Genomic DNA, 16,751 nt, shown 5'->3' with positions numbered 1-16,751 from the left:
CACCTGTTTTTTGACTGTTTATACTGTTGGCCGCTTATTGTGCAGATGCGCCTGTGCATACTGGACTATAGGAAATGATGTAGCTGTTCTACAAAGATTTAGTCAAAGCTAAAATATTCATCTGACTGCACCATCTGTCTTGTGCTCTCTCCCCTCAATGCATTCTTCAGGCTCCAGCATTACTTGTATACACAGTCACATTCTGATTGTTGTCTCTCTAGTTCTGCAGTGAGAATGTTCTAAATATTCATAATGTTATGTATATATCATGCTAGGTGGCTGTGTATTATTAGAAATCCTGGGCTTTAAGCACACTGTCATCCATTGTTCAGTAAACACAATTACAGTGCCCTATCTTTCATCTCTTCTCTAATGAATCCATGCTAATTGATTAATCAGTGCTGTTGCTTCGCTATGATAATCCCATATGAGGAATAGTAGTACCATAACTAGCAATTACTAACATATGTTGTACGCTGAGGAAAACATAATGTAATGCACCGTAAGTGGCACACCCAGATCGGGAGGAGCGGAGCGGTGCCTCGGCCAGGGCTCGCGTTCCACAGCACGGCTCTGTCTGCTGGGAGGAGAGGTGGACGAGGTGGACCTGCTTCTAGGGGGTCTTTGGATGTGAGTGTGATCCCCTGATTACTGGTACAGGGAGTATCATGGGCTATCACTTAGTGGTGTCTTACAAAAAGGCATGTCTGAGAAGATGTGGGCAATGTGATCAGCTGTATCTTTTTCAAAGTTTCAGCTGGTGTTGGTTACTGAAGTGACTGTCATCTTGACTTAAATATGGCTATGACAGTGACTTCTAAAGCGAGATAAAGAGCATTCTCATACCTTTACAGCATCTTGCTGATGTTACTGTTTAATTTCCAAAGCAATGAGTAATTTCTGATCTACGACAAAGCTTCACGTTGGCTCTCGCAGCCTGTGAGTGGTGCTTAGCAGGCCAATGGATGTAATGATTTGGTTTTCCTTGCTGCTACAGAATCAACAGAACTATGGATTCCTGTTGACCAACCTAGCTTGTTTAAGGCATCACATTATATGCTTCATTCATAAAGAGAATTAGCAGCAAAATATCAAATATAATCTTTAGTGAAGTCCCTTTTTTTAACCTTGAAAATGGGTGTGGTTTTTAAATTTCGGAAACCATTGTTATTCACCTCCACTGTCATTGGTGGTGGTGGTGAAGATACAAATAATTTTCATTTGGATGAAAAAGCTAAATTCAGTAAAGGATTTATTGCAAGGAATAAAGACGTGAGGCTAAAGTATCATTTGTACATTCAGCTTTTAGATAATACACATTCTTTAGAAGCCTTTCAGATAATACTGAGGGCAGATTGGTGTAGCAAAAGCAGAAAGTTTTGATTCCATAGTGCCATTACATTTGTAAAGGTGTTTTTCTTTTCTTTTCTGTATTGTGCATTAGTGGTTGGTTGGGGGGGGGGGGGGGGGCGGGTTTAAGTGTTCAGAATTAGTAGTTTTATGTGGTGTGAATAAAATCCAAATTCTATTTTCAGGAGAAATGATGATGTGGCATCATACATAAGACTGTCTAGATAAGATTTAGATGTTCACTAAGCAATACTTTCATGAAGGAATTATCCTGATGTAATGTATAGTGGTTTCAGAGATTTTTCATTTACTTTTAAAAAGGAATACAACAGTTCCTCTTTGCACAAATAAGAAAGGAGTCAAAATACAGATTTGTAGTTTGCAAATCTCTTGTAAAAAGTTCTGTCAATTAAAGATCTTGGGAGGCGTAAAAGAGTGAGTCAAACTAGGGAAGATAATGCTGATGTTCTCTAGGTCTGAGAAAATTTGGTGGATTTTCTTGTAGAAATACTAATTTCTTTCCTATTTTTGCAATATTAATTGCCCAATGGCAGTTTCCAACCAAGAGAAGGGATTAGTGTGCATTTGTAGAGCCAATGATAGTGCACTTTTTAAATGAAGCTTGTTGCCATGGGAATGCTTACAAATAATTTATATAGTAACTTAAATCTCCAAAGGTTGTGCACTTTCTTTGAACACAGATTTTTATCTCCAAGTGGAAGATACAGAAAGAAATCACAACTTTTAGCTTGGAAACACCTGCTTCTTCACTGTCTTGCATTGCTGATAGCACTGGTAGATGTTCTCTGTAAGTAAAAGACAACCCATGGATTTCTGGACAGTAGATTTAGCAATCGTCCTTAAAATGTAATTAAAACACTAAAAGGTAAATAAAATATGAATATTAATATCCTAGCAGAATCTCAGGATTTATGTACCTGACCTCTAACACCTAGGTACAAGAGTCGCCATGCTTCAGGTCAGCCAGAATCTTTTTAAATGCTCTTAGCATGGATGAGCTCAAATTAATAACCTTGCTGAGATGCAAATAATACTGTCTGAGGCACACTGACCTCCTAATACTGCTTTGTAGTGTCTAGTTGGCTTGTGGTGTAGGCAGAGAGCTTGTGTATGTCTTCAAAAGACCATGTAGACACACTAAGAAACAATGGAGGGCTATTTAAGTAACATTCTCTACCTAATTTTGTTGCTACTTTCTCCTATTAACATAGTTTTCATCAGGAAAAGAACTGTACATGGACTTTAACTCTTTCTGCAGGTATTGGTAAACTAATTTTTATCTCATACTGGACAGACCCTGGTGTTTACTAATTGTAGAAAATAGAGGTTCATTTTCTAAAATTTTATACACCCTATAGAATCCTAATGTGTTTTCCATCATGAAAACTCCTCTAGAAGCATTCAGTAGCGTATGTGTGTTTGAATGCCTACCTGATCAAAGTAGGTGATTAAAATCAGCATGATAAGTGGGGGAGAGGACTAATAAACGTATCCTCTGTTTTAAAGGTGCCAATGGTCATATGGCTGGCTGGTTACTCCATCCTTTCAGTAATTATTCCAATATTGACAGCTCCTAAAAGTTGCAAACATTTAACATGTTACTTATGTTTCCAGTAGTTTTTTGGTTGGTGTTGATGTGTGGTTTTTGCCCGCGCTGCCCCCCGCCAGCCCCCCCTCCCCCCCCATTTCCTTTTACTTCAAAAATTGGGTCTTGGCCAGTAGAGGTGCTAAATCCAAATGTTTATTAATATACTACCAATGCTTTTAAAAGCAGCTTTCTACTGCTGTGGAAAAGACATTGCTCACACCTCACCCTGGAAATTCTTAAAATTTTGGGCTTAAGTCCAGAGTTTTATGTGCAGGAAAGCTACTTCTGGAGACTTTTTAACTGAGGCAATTTTTCCATTTTTCTTTTCCTCTGAGCCCTTCACAAAGGGAAGTACCTAGGCGTTCAGGCTGCACCTCTTCCTTCCCTTCACCCATGCAAAACAACTGCCAAGAAAGGTGTGAACTCCAGTACTGTTACAACTAGTGGATTTTTTTTTTTTTCTCAGTGTTAGAGAAGTTTTTCATCTGAGGACTCTTGGAGAGTTTCATAACCAAAATTATATGTAACAATTTTGATCTCCAAGTCTAAACCAATCCTTGCTGCTCTTAAAAATAAAGAACTTACTGTTTGTGTAGGACTTTAAGAAACAGAGCATTGCTGTTTCCATGCAGAGAATGCTCCTCAGCTAGATTTTTGGAATGGTTAGGACTGGAAATTAATTTCCCCCTGTACTCGGCACTGGTGAGGCCGCACCTCGAATACTGCGTTCGGTTTTGGGCCCCTCACTACAAGAGAGACATTGAGGTGCTGGAGCATGTCCAGAGAAGGGCAACGAAGCTGGGGAAGGGTCTGGAGCACAAGTCTGATGAGGAGCGGCTGAGGGAGCTGGGGTTGTTTAACCTGGAGAAAAGGAGGCTGAGGGGAGACCTTATCGCTCTCTACAACTACCTGAAAGGAGGTTGTAGAGAGTTGGGGGTCGGTCTCTTCTCCCAGGTAACAAGTGATAGGATGAGAGGAGATGGCCTCAAGTTGCGCCAGGGGAGGTTTAGACTGGATATTAGGAAATTTTACTTCACTGAAAGGGTTATCAAGCATTGGAAGAGGCTGCCCAGGGAAGTGGTTGAGTCACCATCCCTGGAAGTATTTAAAAGACGTTTGGATGAGGTGCTTAGGGACATGGTATAGTGGTGGACTTGGTAGTGTTAGGTTTATGGTTGGACTCGATGATCTTAAAGGTCTTTTCCAACCTATACGATTCTGGGATTCTGTAATTGGGAGTAGGTAGAGCAGGAAGGGTTAGGGAGAACATTTTGAAGGTTAGTATTGGCAAGGTGTGTTTTACATATAGAGGCTGAACATTTTCAGAAGAGCTCAGTGGGAGTTAAGAGGTGAGAAACTGGCTGGTGTAGCTTGTGTCCCTGAAGAACTGAGGCTCCTCTGGTGTTGGTTGCTGCTGACTCCTGTGCTCCTTGGGAGCTGTGTTTGATACTAACAATATCTTGCCCATGTAGAAGGCAGGGTCTTCAAGGTGCCTGCTGACTTTGCACCAGTGGTAATTGGGAGGGTAGAAGACATTGCCTCCCATGCTTTAACCCCATGAGGTACTCTTCCCCCTGGCTTCTTGGTGTGAGAGCCCTGTTTACTGTTGAGAATTTGCCCTCGTATTCTTTTGACAGAAGTTGTTGACCACTGAGCTAAGGCATAAACAATAATTTTGAAAATACGTGTGTGTGCATAAGATGTTCCTGCCCCACTTTTTGTGATGATACTGAGTACTTCAGTTGAACTGCACATGTGATACAGTTGCTCGTAATCTGCTTCAGTGCAAAGTCACTCAGAGTAGTTGGACCTGCCGGGGAAAGGGGTTTCAGCCAGCTTGATTTTTGCATTGAACAACACAGTGTATGTAATCCACCAGAGGAGTTCAGCTGTGGTGATAACCCTCAGCAGAGAGTTGTTAGCAAATGATTTGGGGGAATAATTTGTTACTCCAGACTGATTCCCAGGAGAGTGTCTATTTATGCCCTTGGTTTAAAATATCTTTTTAAGGGCCAAGACCACAGCTCACTACAATATGCGAGAAATCCATTGGTAGTTGAGAGGGGAAAATGTTGCTGTTGTGGTTCCTAAAAGTGTCACATAATTGCTAAAAGCCATACTATATTACGGCTTTTCTTTGTGCTGTGCTAATTAAACATGAATCCACTTGCATATTATTAAAAATATCTGAAGATGTACAGCTATTCTTATGTTGAAAAATATCTTTTACCAGTCCAGTAGAATACACTTCAGTTGACAACATTGAAAGAAGCTGTATGATTCTTATTTTCATATTTGTTGCCTGCCTAAAAATCATCTTTAGCAAGTGATTAATTGCATTTGTAGATACTGCACAATTGCATCAATTATCCATTTCAAATTAATTTCATTCTGAATAGTTGAGAAGATGATGTAGTTTAATCAGTAAGTGAAATGGAAGTATTGTAAGCTGTTTAAAAATACTTACCACGTTTTATGGAGGCAGAGTGATTTAAGTCAAGCAGACCGCTGGAAAAGTAAGAAATATGCAGCAACAAACACTAATATTTTTTTCCTTCAGTTTAGCAGCATTTTATTAGCTTGCTTTGCATTGGTTTCCATCCTTGATATATTGACAATAGTTATACTGTGGGGATCTTAGATGGGTAGGAATTTTTTAATTGAGATAAATTAGTTGTAGTTATAAATACACTTGTTTAAGTATGACAGCTTGCATGTCTGTTGATCAACGTCTTCTCTTTCGGACAAGCTCTGTAATGTTTAAGAGCATACTGAGCAACTTAATTTTCTGTTATTGGTTGGTTTTACAAGGATGCTTGATATTTCATTACGTTTATTTAGAAGGAAAAAAGGAAAGTTCTGTGTTAAAATAACAAAATTAATCTGGAAATTTTTTTTGTTATGCATGCTTTTGCAATACTAAACCATTCTTAAATACATTTCACAAAGTGGTTTTGGGTGTTACGTAAAACTGTGTGGGCAGGAAGATAGTCGGGTATTAGCTTGGTGATGAAAAGTTAGCTCAACAGATGGAACGCAGATACTGACACCAACTTTGTTCTCGTATCTAATATTTGAATGACTTTGAGTTTTGTGTAACTCATTGAAAGTTGGTATTTTACAACGTGTAATGTTTAACCTATTCAGAGCCTCTGATTTTAATGCTTTTCCCCAGTTACAAAATTTTTTCTTTCGCAAAGGTGTTTTAAGGACAGGTTTCTGCTAACTGATAACTTGTTACATATTTCACTTGTCAGTGTGTTCCCTGGCCTTGAGATAGCCTGACTCTGTACTCTGTAAGTAATAGAGATAAAATAACTGTTTTCTTAATGTAGGGATTTAGGGCCACAGCTTCGATTAGGCCCGTTGTGGATTTAAGGCCAAATGGGGGAATCTAGATACTGATTTTAAGTCTAAAACATTTTTAAAATTTGTCGGTCGCTGCATTCTTGTTTTTACAGTCTGAGGGTGGCAGGAGTATCGTAATGAAAGGCACTGGTTATTGTGGTTGAACGGAGTTTCTTAGCCATTTCAGAAACGTGCATACACCCACAACTTGCGTTTTGTCCCAACAGACCAAAGCGAGCCATGGAGGGGCCTTTCTGAGGCAGTCGTGTCCAATTGGCCAGAACTTGAAAACAAGACTGTATCTAACTGCTGGACGTTATGTCAAGATATGTACAACTTTGGTTCAAATAGGTTTATCATATTTTAACCTGTGCTTGGTTATATTATTGCTGAGCAAAAAGGGGCCTTTAAGTGTGTTCCTTGAGCTGTATGGTCTTGGAGATCATCTTCTGTGTGCAATGTCAGCTGTTGCATTTGTTGCAGTAACTAAAGGTAAACACCTTTACTTTGTAACACGGACTAATTAGTTTGGGAATATTTATGGCAGTGCTGATTTTTAAAGCTAAAAATAGTGCTATGGCTTTTTAAACTCATTCTGGCTGTCAAAAATGCTCACATGATCCTGAAAGCGTTGCTAAAAATGTTCAAATTTTAAATATGGTAATTAAAATTGTCTGTTGTGAGAGCAGTAGATGAGACATTTCCTGCATTTGTAAACTAAGCATCCCTTTCATCCCCAGGTTTCCTTGCATCTGACTGTTTGTTATGTTGATAGGATCTGAACTCCCACTGAACCTTCTTGGAAGAAGGTTTGCTGTTGGCCAAGTAGGGAGAGCGAGCTCTGCAGCCTGCCACCCTGCTCCGTGACCTTCTGCTTTAGGGTTTGGATGCTTTTCCTTTGTTTTAAAAGGCTGATGCCCTCAGGGAATACAATATTGTAAACTGGAACTTCAGACATACATTTTCACTTTTATCATCATCATTAAAAGCATGTTTCAGATAAAGATACTTTCCCTTGGGTATACCGGACTGCTTCAGTCCTAATTTGAGATACCATGTGTATTTCTTTATTAATAGTCCTTATTTGCTTCCCTCAAGTTTATTTTTAGTGTTTGATGACCATTTTAAACTCCAAGTATACCCTGCACTCAGGATTTTCTCCAGTTGCTTATGTAGACTTCCTATCCTCTAAATTATCTAGTTCTGAGATTTGTCTCATGTTGGTTATTGTTTAATAAGAATTTTTTTTCCAAGTAGAAGAGGATGTTTTTTGTTACATCGGTTTTCTAAAAGTGATAGATTTGCAATTTTATACTACCTGCAAACTTACTTCTTGTCTTAAGAATAGTATTCTGAGCCTATCAGGGAGAATTGAGGTGATTTAGGGCCCTTTAGGGCCGCTGGTGGCCCGTGAATATTTCTAAAGCTGTTTTACTAGTCTAGGTGGTATAGTCCACTCTTGGGTGAATGTGCAAAATTTTGCTGCAGAAGAACCTCAAGAAAAGATTTCTTTTTAGCTAAAATGTAATGTAAAACTGCACTATAACCAGAGTTTCGTTAGAAAACAGATCTGGTGCAGTTTTTTAAAGATATGAAAATCCAGGTTTTCTGGGTTGTGATGATAGAAAACAGAGCAATGGGCTGGTTGGTAGCCTGGCTGGCAGGGCAACCGTCTGCTCTGTTAGCTGCTCAGGGCTGCACCCGTTGTTTGAAATAAAATCAGTTGTTTTTCCCGTTTTCAGTCAATTCTGTCTCTCCCTCTCTCTTTTTCTAGCCAGAAACCAATACTTTCATGTCTCTGTCCAAAAGTGCCTCTATTGCTTTTTTCCCCCCCAGACGTTTGGTGTTTTTTACGAAATGAGCGTTTTAAAAAAATTAAAGAAAAAATTGAGAATTTCTCATACTCCCTAACCTCAATAAAACCCATGACAGATTCCAGCATATTTGTTGTTGGGGCTAATATATGTCCATGCTGACTGTTGAATTGAGAAGACTGTGTGTGTTCACAGAGCAGAAAATTTTACTGGTATATTACATACCAGTAAAACTGTTACCCATACATGTTTACCTAATTTGAGAGCTGTCACATAATGAAGATGAGACTCTCAAGCATTTGGGTTACAGTTGTTTGCAGAGGGCTCTTATTTAATAGGATCCCTCTCTTCTGCTTCAGTCCTAATTTGAAGAACATGCTTTTTGCAGCACTAAGAAAAATTGCCTAATTTAAATTATCCCTATGTAAATAAATTAAAAAACTTCCACCGTTCTTAGATGCATATGCTTTCTTGGCTTTTGTTTTTACTACACCATTTTGCATTTTATTCTGATTTCCTAAGTGAAAACTGCAATTCTGTCAGCGTCACTGTAAATCTATTACACTGTCAGCTGAATTTGAGTCAAGTTTTGGAAGTCAGTGTCATTAATTCTGCTACTATTGAAAAACTGACGATCAGTCTTTAAAATATGAACAAGAGATTGAGAATTTTTGTGTGTATTGGATCATTGTCTTCTAATGGTGTCTTGCGCATTGTTGGTTTGCTATCACTCTGCTAGCTGGGCAGGAGATAATCTGTTTAAATTTACTGTGCTTCTAATGAATTGCTGAAGTATGAAAGGAATTTGTCCATTCGTAGTGACTGTTATGAGACTGAAGCTCTAATGTCATTCTTGGAGAGCTCAATTATAATTTCAGTGTTATGGTTCACGTTTCCTTGATCAGTTGACTTTAAATATATCTGTCTTTGTGTTTACTAACTTGAGCATGTGATAATCTGTGATATGTGTGAGCACTTCAAATCAAAACAGGCAAGGGGCTGTGCAGGACAAGAGCTGTGACACTGAACTTCCCTCTGTGGCATTTCTGAAGTCCCTCGTCAGACTTCTTTCCAGCTCAGGAGAGGGTAACTTTTCTTTAGGAGCTTTTACCCTTAAATTAAAAAAACCCAACCAACCAACCAACCAAACAAAAGCTGTAATTGCAGTTACGGATTCCAAACTTCATCCTCTAATTCCTCACAGAATTTTTATCTTGTGGAATGATGAAAATGTGGAAACATGGGACTCTCAGGCACCTCACAAGGCTGGACCATTATTTTCTGGCGCAGGAATGAACATGCCTTGAAACATTTGTGAGGTGTTTTAAAATCTGTTCTTGAAGACCTCTACTGAAGGTCTGATACCTCTAAAATGTATAACAACCCTGTTATCCAGCTTCAAGACACTTTTTGCTGGTCTGGTTTTTAGCAGAAAAGCAAGCTGTTGGTTGCCATCTTTTTGTAAGAACCTCTTACTTACCTTGGAGTGTGACTGTGCCCTTACCAATGTTGTGCTGTGTCACTAAACAAATCTAATTCCCGGTATGAGATTAAACTTGTTGGTCAAAAAATGGTTCCTTGTGATTTAAAACCTGTGAATCAGTCAACAGAAACATGAGATGAGATTGTGTTCTGAACATCAGTATTTGTCATTACTGTGAAATCTGTTTCCCAAGGAAGTGGAGATGGAGGACAAGTATGAACGTAACCTCACTGCAGCAAGAACAACAGTAACCAAAAGCCCAGAAATAGAGAAATAACGTAGCTTATGCAGACTTGTGTAGACTGCAAGGGAGGCTTTAAATAGCAAAACAGTTCTGAGGCATGAGTAGCAAGTTATCAGTCATGCACTGAGCAGCACCGTGTTGCAGCCAGTGTCTGGAAGAAAAGAGACTCTAGTTGATTCACAACCCAAAATCTGCTCATGGCTTGGCTATTTTCAGCCTTCCAAAAAGAAGAGCCTTTGTAGCACCAGTGTTTCTCGTGGTTAGCTAAAGGAGGTTGGCTTTGTTGGGAGCATTATTGTTAAGAGTCTTGTCTGCTTCTGGCATCTGTTGCTACCAAGGCGCTATCTTTTTTCAAGATGAAGTCAACATACGAAGGGTGTGTGTCAGATTTCTGTTGCTAATGCACTGCTTGAGGTTGAATTCCTGATTTATGAGGTTAATATGGAATATGCTTCATATAACAAGAATTGCTCCTTGACATGTGGTTCCACTGTGAAAAGTGATTGGAAGAGATGGCACATACTCAATACACGTTTTTTAAAATAGTTCTTCCATTAGTGACAGAAGTTCGCTTTCAGTGAGCTATATTGGTCTTGAAGTGGAAGCCAAGTCTGTTGGCTTGTGCTCCGATTAACACACAAAGAGAATTGCTGCCAATATTATAGGTTCAAAAGTGGTGTGTGAACCAAAAGGGGATCCAGCTTGATTTCTATTTCAAAGGTTTGCTTGCAAGGCTGGTCATGGTTCTTTTTTAAAACACAAAGCAACCCTCTTTTGCCCACAACTCTCTTGATACTTATAAACTGAAAATAAGTTCTACAAATCTTTGAGGGGCTGAAAACACCAAACCTTTAAAGCCATCTTTCTGAGTAGAGCCATCTTTTGAGAGAAATTGGAAGTTTTAATATACAGTGTAGAGCTTTTATTGAAAATTAGATTTACCTACATAGTTGGCTTTGTTCTTTGGAATTAATTTATAACATTGCTACCTTTTGCCTTGAGACAACTTGATATGGCAAGTATATACACTGGAAAACTGTACCACTGCAACAACAAAAAAATAATTATTAACTTTAGGTTTTATCTAGTTAAGATCAAGCTCTGAATTGAATTCTCTTAGTGTGTTGACAGCTGAAGATTTATGTCTTCCAGCTATATTCTTGTTGCAGAGTTGGCAGAAATGACCTCTCCAAAGAAGGTCTTTGTTACGGATTTTGCTCTGTTTACATTATTGCCATAAGGGTTGTGATGAAGTACAGTACATTAAAGCTAATATATCACCTGCTGACAGTGGTCTTATCTCATTGGTACCTCTTTCCCTCTCCAGTATGGAAAAAATGCAAACATTAAGAGTCTAAGGATTACAAAAAGAAAGTTAAACAACAGTTTTCAAGAGCTTTAGCATTAATGTCAGGTTCCTGTGTGCACTGTATTTTTGTGTCTGGCCAAATGGTTACATAGTTTCTTTTTCTGTGAAGTTACTGTGAAAATATGTCTTTACCAGATAAATGCTACTAAAGGATAGAAAGAGCAGGAAAAAAGCTATGGGTTTATCCAAGGTCTGTGGAATTCATTGTGAGAAAGGAGGTGGCTGAGAATGGGAAAGAGTGACGTTCAGGTTAGGCAGGCAGGCCAGGAAGCAGTACCACAAGCTTCTCCAGTGGAAGCACGGTGGGACTCTGGTGTGAGGAGCAGGACTTTAGATACCTTCCTGTTTCTCAGAATGCTATGTCATGTACCCTGCATACAGAATGGGTCTTTCAGTCCTCATTGTCAGTGAGATGATGTTACTTATGATTTGCCTTCTCTTCCAAATATTCACTCAAAAATATAAATACAGCCATTGTTCTATATGCATAAAGATGTACGTAGTTTCAAAATGTGCTTTGAAATCTCTCAACAGGGTGCTTCTCAGGTATCCTTTCAGGATGGGGAGGTGAACCTCACTGGACCCACAGAACTTTTGTTGGCGCAGAGGGCCCGGCTCCCTGTCAGGTAGGAACATCTTCTGTTTGGTGCTGACTCAAGTGTGGTTTATCAACATGCAAGACCGACTTCTCATTCCAGCTGCACCTGTGAATCTGCATTGTGCTCATCATCATCATGATCTCTTCCTTCTTGTCCCTTTCCCATCCTAAAAATGCACTCGATTCACATACTGAAGCATGTATTTGTGCATGACAGTCTTTCACCCTCGTTGATGAATATGAATGATTTTATTGTGGTGTTTGTAGTATAAGGCTAAGGGGGAAATATGCTACTATTGTATACTCAGCGTTTTTTCTTTCTGCTCAGTCCTGCAAGTATTTAATGTTTTAAGGTAGAGGATGTTCTTAGGTAGTACATTATATCTCAATAAATAACCAGTCAGCTGAACCATATAATCCTAAAATGATCTTTTTCAGTTAAAATGTCACCTCTGTTTTTGAGTGGTAAGGTTGTTACTTTGCTATATCCTGTAGTAGATTTTATGTCTATGTTTATACACTGTGAAAACTATAGCCAATATTTGCAATATTTCCCTGCGCATTGCCTCACTCGAGTAGTCAGATGGAATGCGTTCTTTTCCTCTCTTCATTTACAACAAACCAGACATGGCCAGTGCTGTTATAACTGAAGGTGGTAGTGGTCACATTGATAGTTTGGGAAGTAACTTTTATTTTAAGCAGTCTAAATTTTGAGTGAAACTTAGGTAAATATATAATCTGCATTGGAAGCCAATACAGTAAAATTTGCATAGCTGAAACAAGAGGAAACTAGGTGTTCTCAAGAGGTTTAATAATGAGCTTTGGGGTTTATTGTTCCTGAAATCACAAGGAAAATTCTAAATGCCTGAAATGAAATGAAAAATATAATTTTGCAGGTTACATGTGTTACACCAAAATTAACAAGTCAGGCTGCAATATAGTGTCACAAAGTAGGTCAGTCAGATCCTCAGTGGTGGTAATAGAGGATTTGACCTGGCCAATTTAGAGCTAAATGTTTCCATGCTGCTATTCTCCTGTCCCACCATAAGCTTAAATTTCAGTTTTGACTGGTGATTCAGGTTGTGCTAAAGTCACCTTTTTGAGTAGGCAAAGGAATTCAGTCCTTTGTCCAATATGTTGTGTTTGTTGCAGAACTGTAGTGGTATCATAGCACATTGGATAATAAAATTAAGAAGTGTTATATGGTAAACTTCCGCGTGACAGCTAAAATGTCAAAAATTAATTTGTTTCGATTTTGATGATAGCAAATAATCATTTGCTATAATTTTGCAGCTTACAGTTGTTTGTCAAAACAGTATAAAATAAAAACCATTAAATAAACGGTATCTGCATGCCTTAATCTTAGAGCATTTATCCTCACAAACACCTGCGAAAAACCAAGTGTTAATATTCCCATTTTACCTACGTGGGGTCTGGGAAAGAGGCACAAAATTATATACCCAAAGCCTGTGGGGAAGTTCGCAAGAGCAGGGACTCCAACCTTGATGGTCTTCTGGGCCATGCCAAGTTTTGGTAGAAGGATCACCTTTCCTTTTAGAGCATGTCAACAATTAGTCTTTTCTGTGTAAGAGAGTTAATTTCTTAGTGTTTCTTGTTCTTTGAGTCGTCATTTCATTTCTTTTATGGGAGATTTTTTTTGTCTTGGTAAGGCTGTGCTTTTCAACTTATCTGTCCATTTGCATTTTTCCTCCCTCTTGGAGGCCTCCTTGTCACCTACTTTGTATGCCATTTTGTAGTTTCTTCTCTTGCCTGCTGGTACTGATACATATTTTTAGAATGGTCTCATCATGAAAAGGAACTGGAGTGCTCTTCCAGCTTTCTCTGCACCTGCCGGGCCTCGAAGTTACACACTAGCTGATTAGCGTTCATCATGCAGGTATAGAACTTAGTCAGTGTAGTTGCTAATGCTTATTTTCTCTTTATGGAATGTTGCTAAAGAGTTCTACAGCTTGTTTCACCTGAGGTAATTATTATGCATCACCAAATATATGCACTCATTTGTCTCTTGATCCGTTAATTTGTAACGGGGATTAATTAAGCTCTGTGCATGCTATGCTCATATTTACTGTTGTCCTTATGCTTTTACTAGGGTGTTTTAGATCATCTAAGTCCTCTTAGGAATTTTCTGAGAGCATATTATTGTTTATCAAGTTAAACAAGTCATTGCTAGCATTTGGGATTCTTCAGAAGAAGGTTGTGATATTCACTTGCTTTTACTCTTCATAACTTGATTTCGGTGGCCATTGGAAATGTTGACAATGAGAAAGACCTCTGTGATACTTTCCAGAGGTATTCAGTTTTCTGAAATGGCCAGGTCTTCTCTGGCATGTTGCAAAACAGTTGATAATAAGCTTAGATTTCTGTAGCTCTCCCAGGATTGTTGTTGAATTCTGCAAACTTTCTTGGCAGAGGAGTATGGAAGGAAGAGTGATAAAGAATATAGATTGGGGCCCACTCAACTGATGCCTGAGCATCAGTGTTGAACAGACAGGGAGCAGAGGGAAAGCTGGTCAGAACAAGATATTCCCAAGAACCTTTCTGCATTGGTTGTAATTTTTTTGGAGATAAAATGAGTTGTCTTAATGTGGATTGAGATTGATGCATTAAGGAGAAACATTGGCCAAAAAACCCCAAAACACCAAAATAAAGAGAAAGGAGCAGTGTTTCTTTAAATGCAGAGTCCCAGTAAAATAATTTTTCCAAAATACACCTTGCTTGTGCTTCCTGTGTCCTGTGGAGACTTAAAAACACTATTTTGCCTGCAAGTATTGAGATGGGCTGTATGAGGATTTTTTCCTCAAAATTGTGAATTATATTCAAGTATCTGTAATATATTCAAATTTCTTCAAACAGTGAACTTAGGAGGAATTCAGAACACATTGTTTTGTAAAGCAAAGTTAGTTGGTATTTCTGTGAAATTCACTGGAATTTCAAAAGTCAAAGAATTTGAATTTTAAGGCAATGATTCTATGATTCTTGTATGGCTTTTTCCTTAAAAATGAAGAACTTCTTTTAAACTGTTCTTACAAAAGTTTTTTTCATTAGGAGTAATAGGTTTATAAAGGAAAATAATGAGTTACTACAGACCATCAATCTATCTTACTGGTGTCTTGACTGAATATAAGTAAAGAAGGTTTTATTAATAGAATAGTATTAAATAATAAAACTTTTTTTCCATAAGTAGTAAAACTAGCATCTTAATATCTAATTTGACTCCTTTTACACTGTTCTTTCTGAAAGAGAGTGTTATTTATAATTCTTATCTGTGCAGGTATCTTTCTTGTTGTATTTCAAAGATGTTAGGGCCATGAAGGACCACCAAGGTAGGATACCTTAAGCCTTCATTTAAATAAGCTATGTTAAGTTAAGTGATGTTAATGAAGCTAATATTTTAGCCTATTTGCGAGCTACTCCATGCTATGGAAGAAAGAAGAAAACCACTATTGTCCCTGCTGCTTTCATTAGAAAATATTCTTTCCTGTTGCTGACTTTGGTAATCATTATGACCTGTAGCACTTAAGGAAAATAGCAGCTCATCACCTAAGAAAATTATCTTAGCCTTCTCATCAGAGCACGAACCTGTCTGAGGTCACTGTCCCTTCTCTAACTATAGCCAATAATAGGTATTTGAGAGGGATGCAGAAAAAAGAATACCATGATTAATATTTTATGATTGTGAAGCCTAGTCAGTTGAATTTAAAGGCTTCAGGCGTGGCTTGTTTTATATTTCTCACTCAAGTAGGAAAACTGTTCCATTTGAAGAAAATCAGTTCACTGATTTAAGTACGTAAAATTAGTTGCACGTTGGGTAAATGAAATGAGTGGCAGTGTGGAGGATTTTTAGCTCCTCTATTCAGAAGCTAATGGGAAGGAAGTTTCTTTGCCTGGATTCTCTTAAAACATTTCACTGTAAAAGTACTGGGAAACTTTTTAGGACTGTATCCCTCAGGAGTCTGAAAATTTTAATTTGACTTTTTGAGAGTTGAACTTTGCTAGAAGAGAGACGTGAAACACTGGGTCATTGGCATGTTTTTAAATGGAATAAAGAAAGACAGGACTAATGACAATCCTCTTGTAATTTCTGAAGGTGGATTTTTTTTATTTTGGATTTGCTAGTAAAGATGATGTTCAGAATAAGGGAAGCCAAGCTAATGCCATCAGTGTATAAAATTTGGTATTTTTTCTTGCTTCCTTTCATGTTCTGGACTAGGACTGAAAGATTTTTAAAGTAACATCAGGGTCTTGATACTCTGCAGAAGTCAGGTAGAAATTTGTCACAACCTTTAACACTGAATCTCTTAGCACACTATACATAGTAATACTGGTTTTGAAAACCTTGCATTTCTTAGTAAAAATGACTGTGTTAAGGAACAGTAAACACGAATCTGCTTGGAAGTGGATGTTTAGCTTAATAGCAGTGGATTAGTTGGAACTCAAAGGGTAATTTATGCATAGATAATTCATTATGTGTTTTCATTATGTTCTGTTTTGCTGTCTTCCCACTTCTTTCTAGCAGAGGGCAGGGTCAGTTCCTTGGTTTAAGCACTGTAGATACATAATTAAAGCGTAACTGCAGCATTTTTTCCTTCTCCGTATTTTACTTTTTTTTTAACTTTCTGTGTCTTTCATTAGTCTAACAACACAGAAGTGGAACAACTTGATTTAAAGAAAAAAAAAGACACAAAACCCTGGTGCCTGCAGGTTGTCTGGCTTCTCTCTAAACAAACCTTTAGACAGTTAATCTCCTGAGAACTAACTAATTTTAGTGGGGAAAAAAAGCTGGATTACAGTAGCATCTTTACTGGATTAACACATTTTAGTTAGGAGAAGGTGTTTGGTTACCTCTTCAAACCTGAAATTGGAAGATTCTGACATTATTTCATAGTAAATATTTAAACTTTGTGAATAGCTTGTT

General features: G+C 38.1%; 1 protein-coding gene across 3 annotated transcripts in view; it reads left to right on the top strand.

Annotated features, from left to right (window-relative positions):
• The window catches only part of PARD3B (par-3 family cell polarity regulator beta), a 443,287-nt gene that overhangs the window by 182,407 nt on the left and 244,129 nt on the right, over nucleotides 1–16,751 (top strand). For all 3 annotated transcript variants that reach the window (XR_012777023.1, XM_075511456.1, XM_075511455.1), the window contains exon 5: nucleotides 11,752–11,843. Coding sequence is in view for 2 of the 3 variants with exons in the window: in XM_075511456.1 (XP_075367571.1) it covers nucleotides 11,752–11,843 (92 nt within the window). In the remaining variant the exon portion in view is untranslated. The remainder of the gene's footprint in view (nucleotides 1–11,751; nucleotides 11,844–16,751) is intronic.

Source organism: Mycteria americana, chromosome 9, assembly GCF_035582795.1.
Source record: "Mycteria americana isolate JAX WOST 10 ecotype Jacksonville Zoo and Gardens chromosome 9, USCA_MyAme_1.0, whole genome shotgun sequence".
Classification (NCBI taxonomy): Eukaryota; Metazoa; Chordata; class Aves; order Ciconiiformes; family Ciconiidae; genus Mycteria; species Mycteria americana.
Note: the sequence above shows the minus strand (reverse complement) of the source record. Positions and strands in the feature narration are given on the sequence as shown.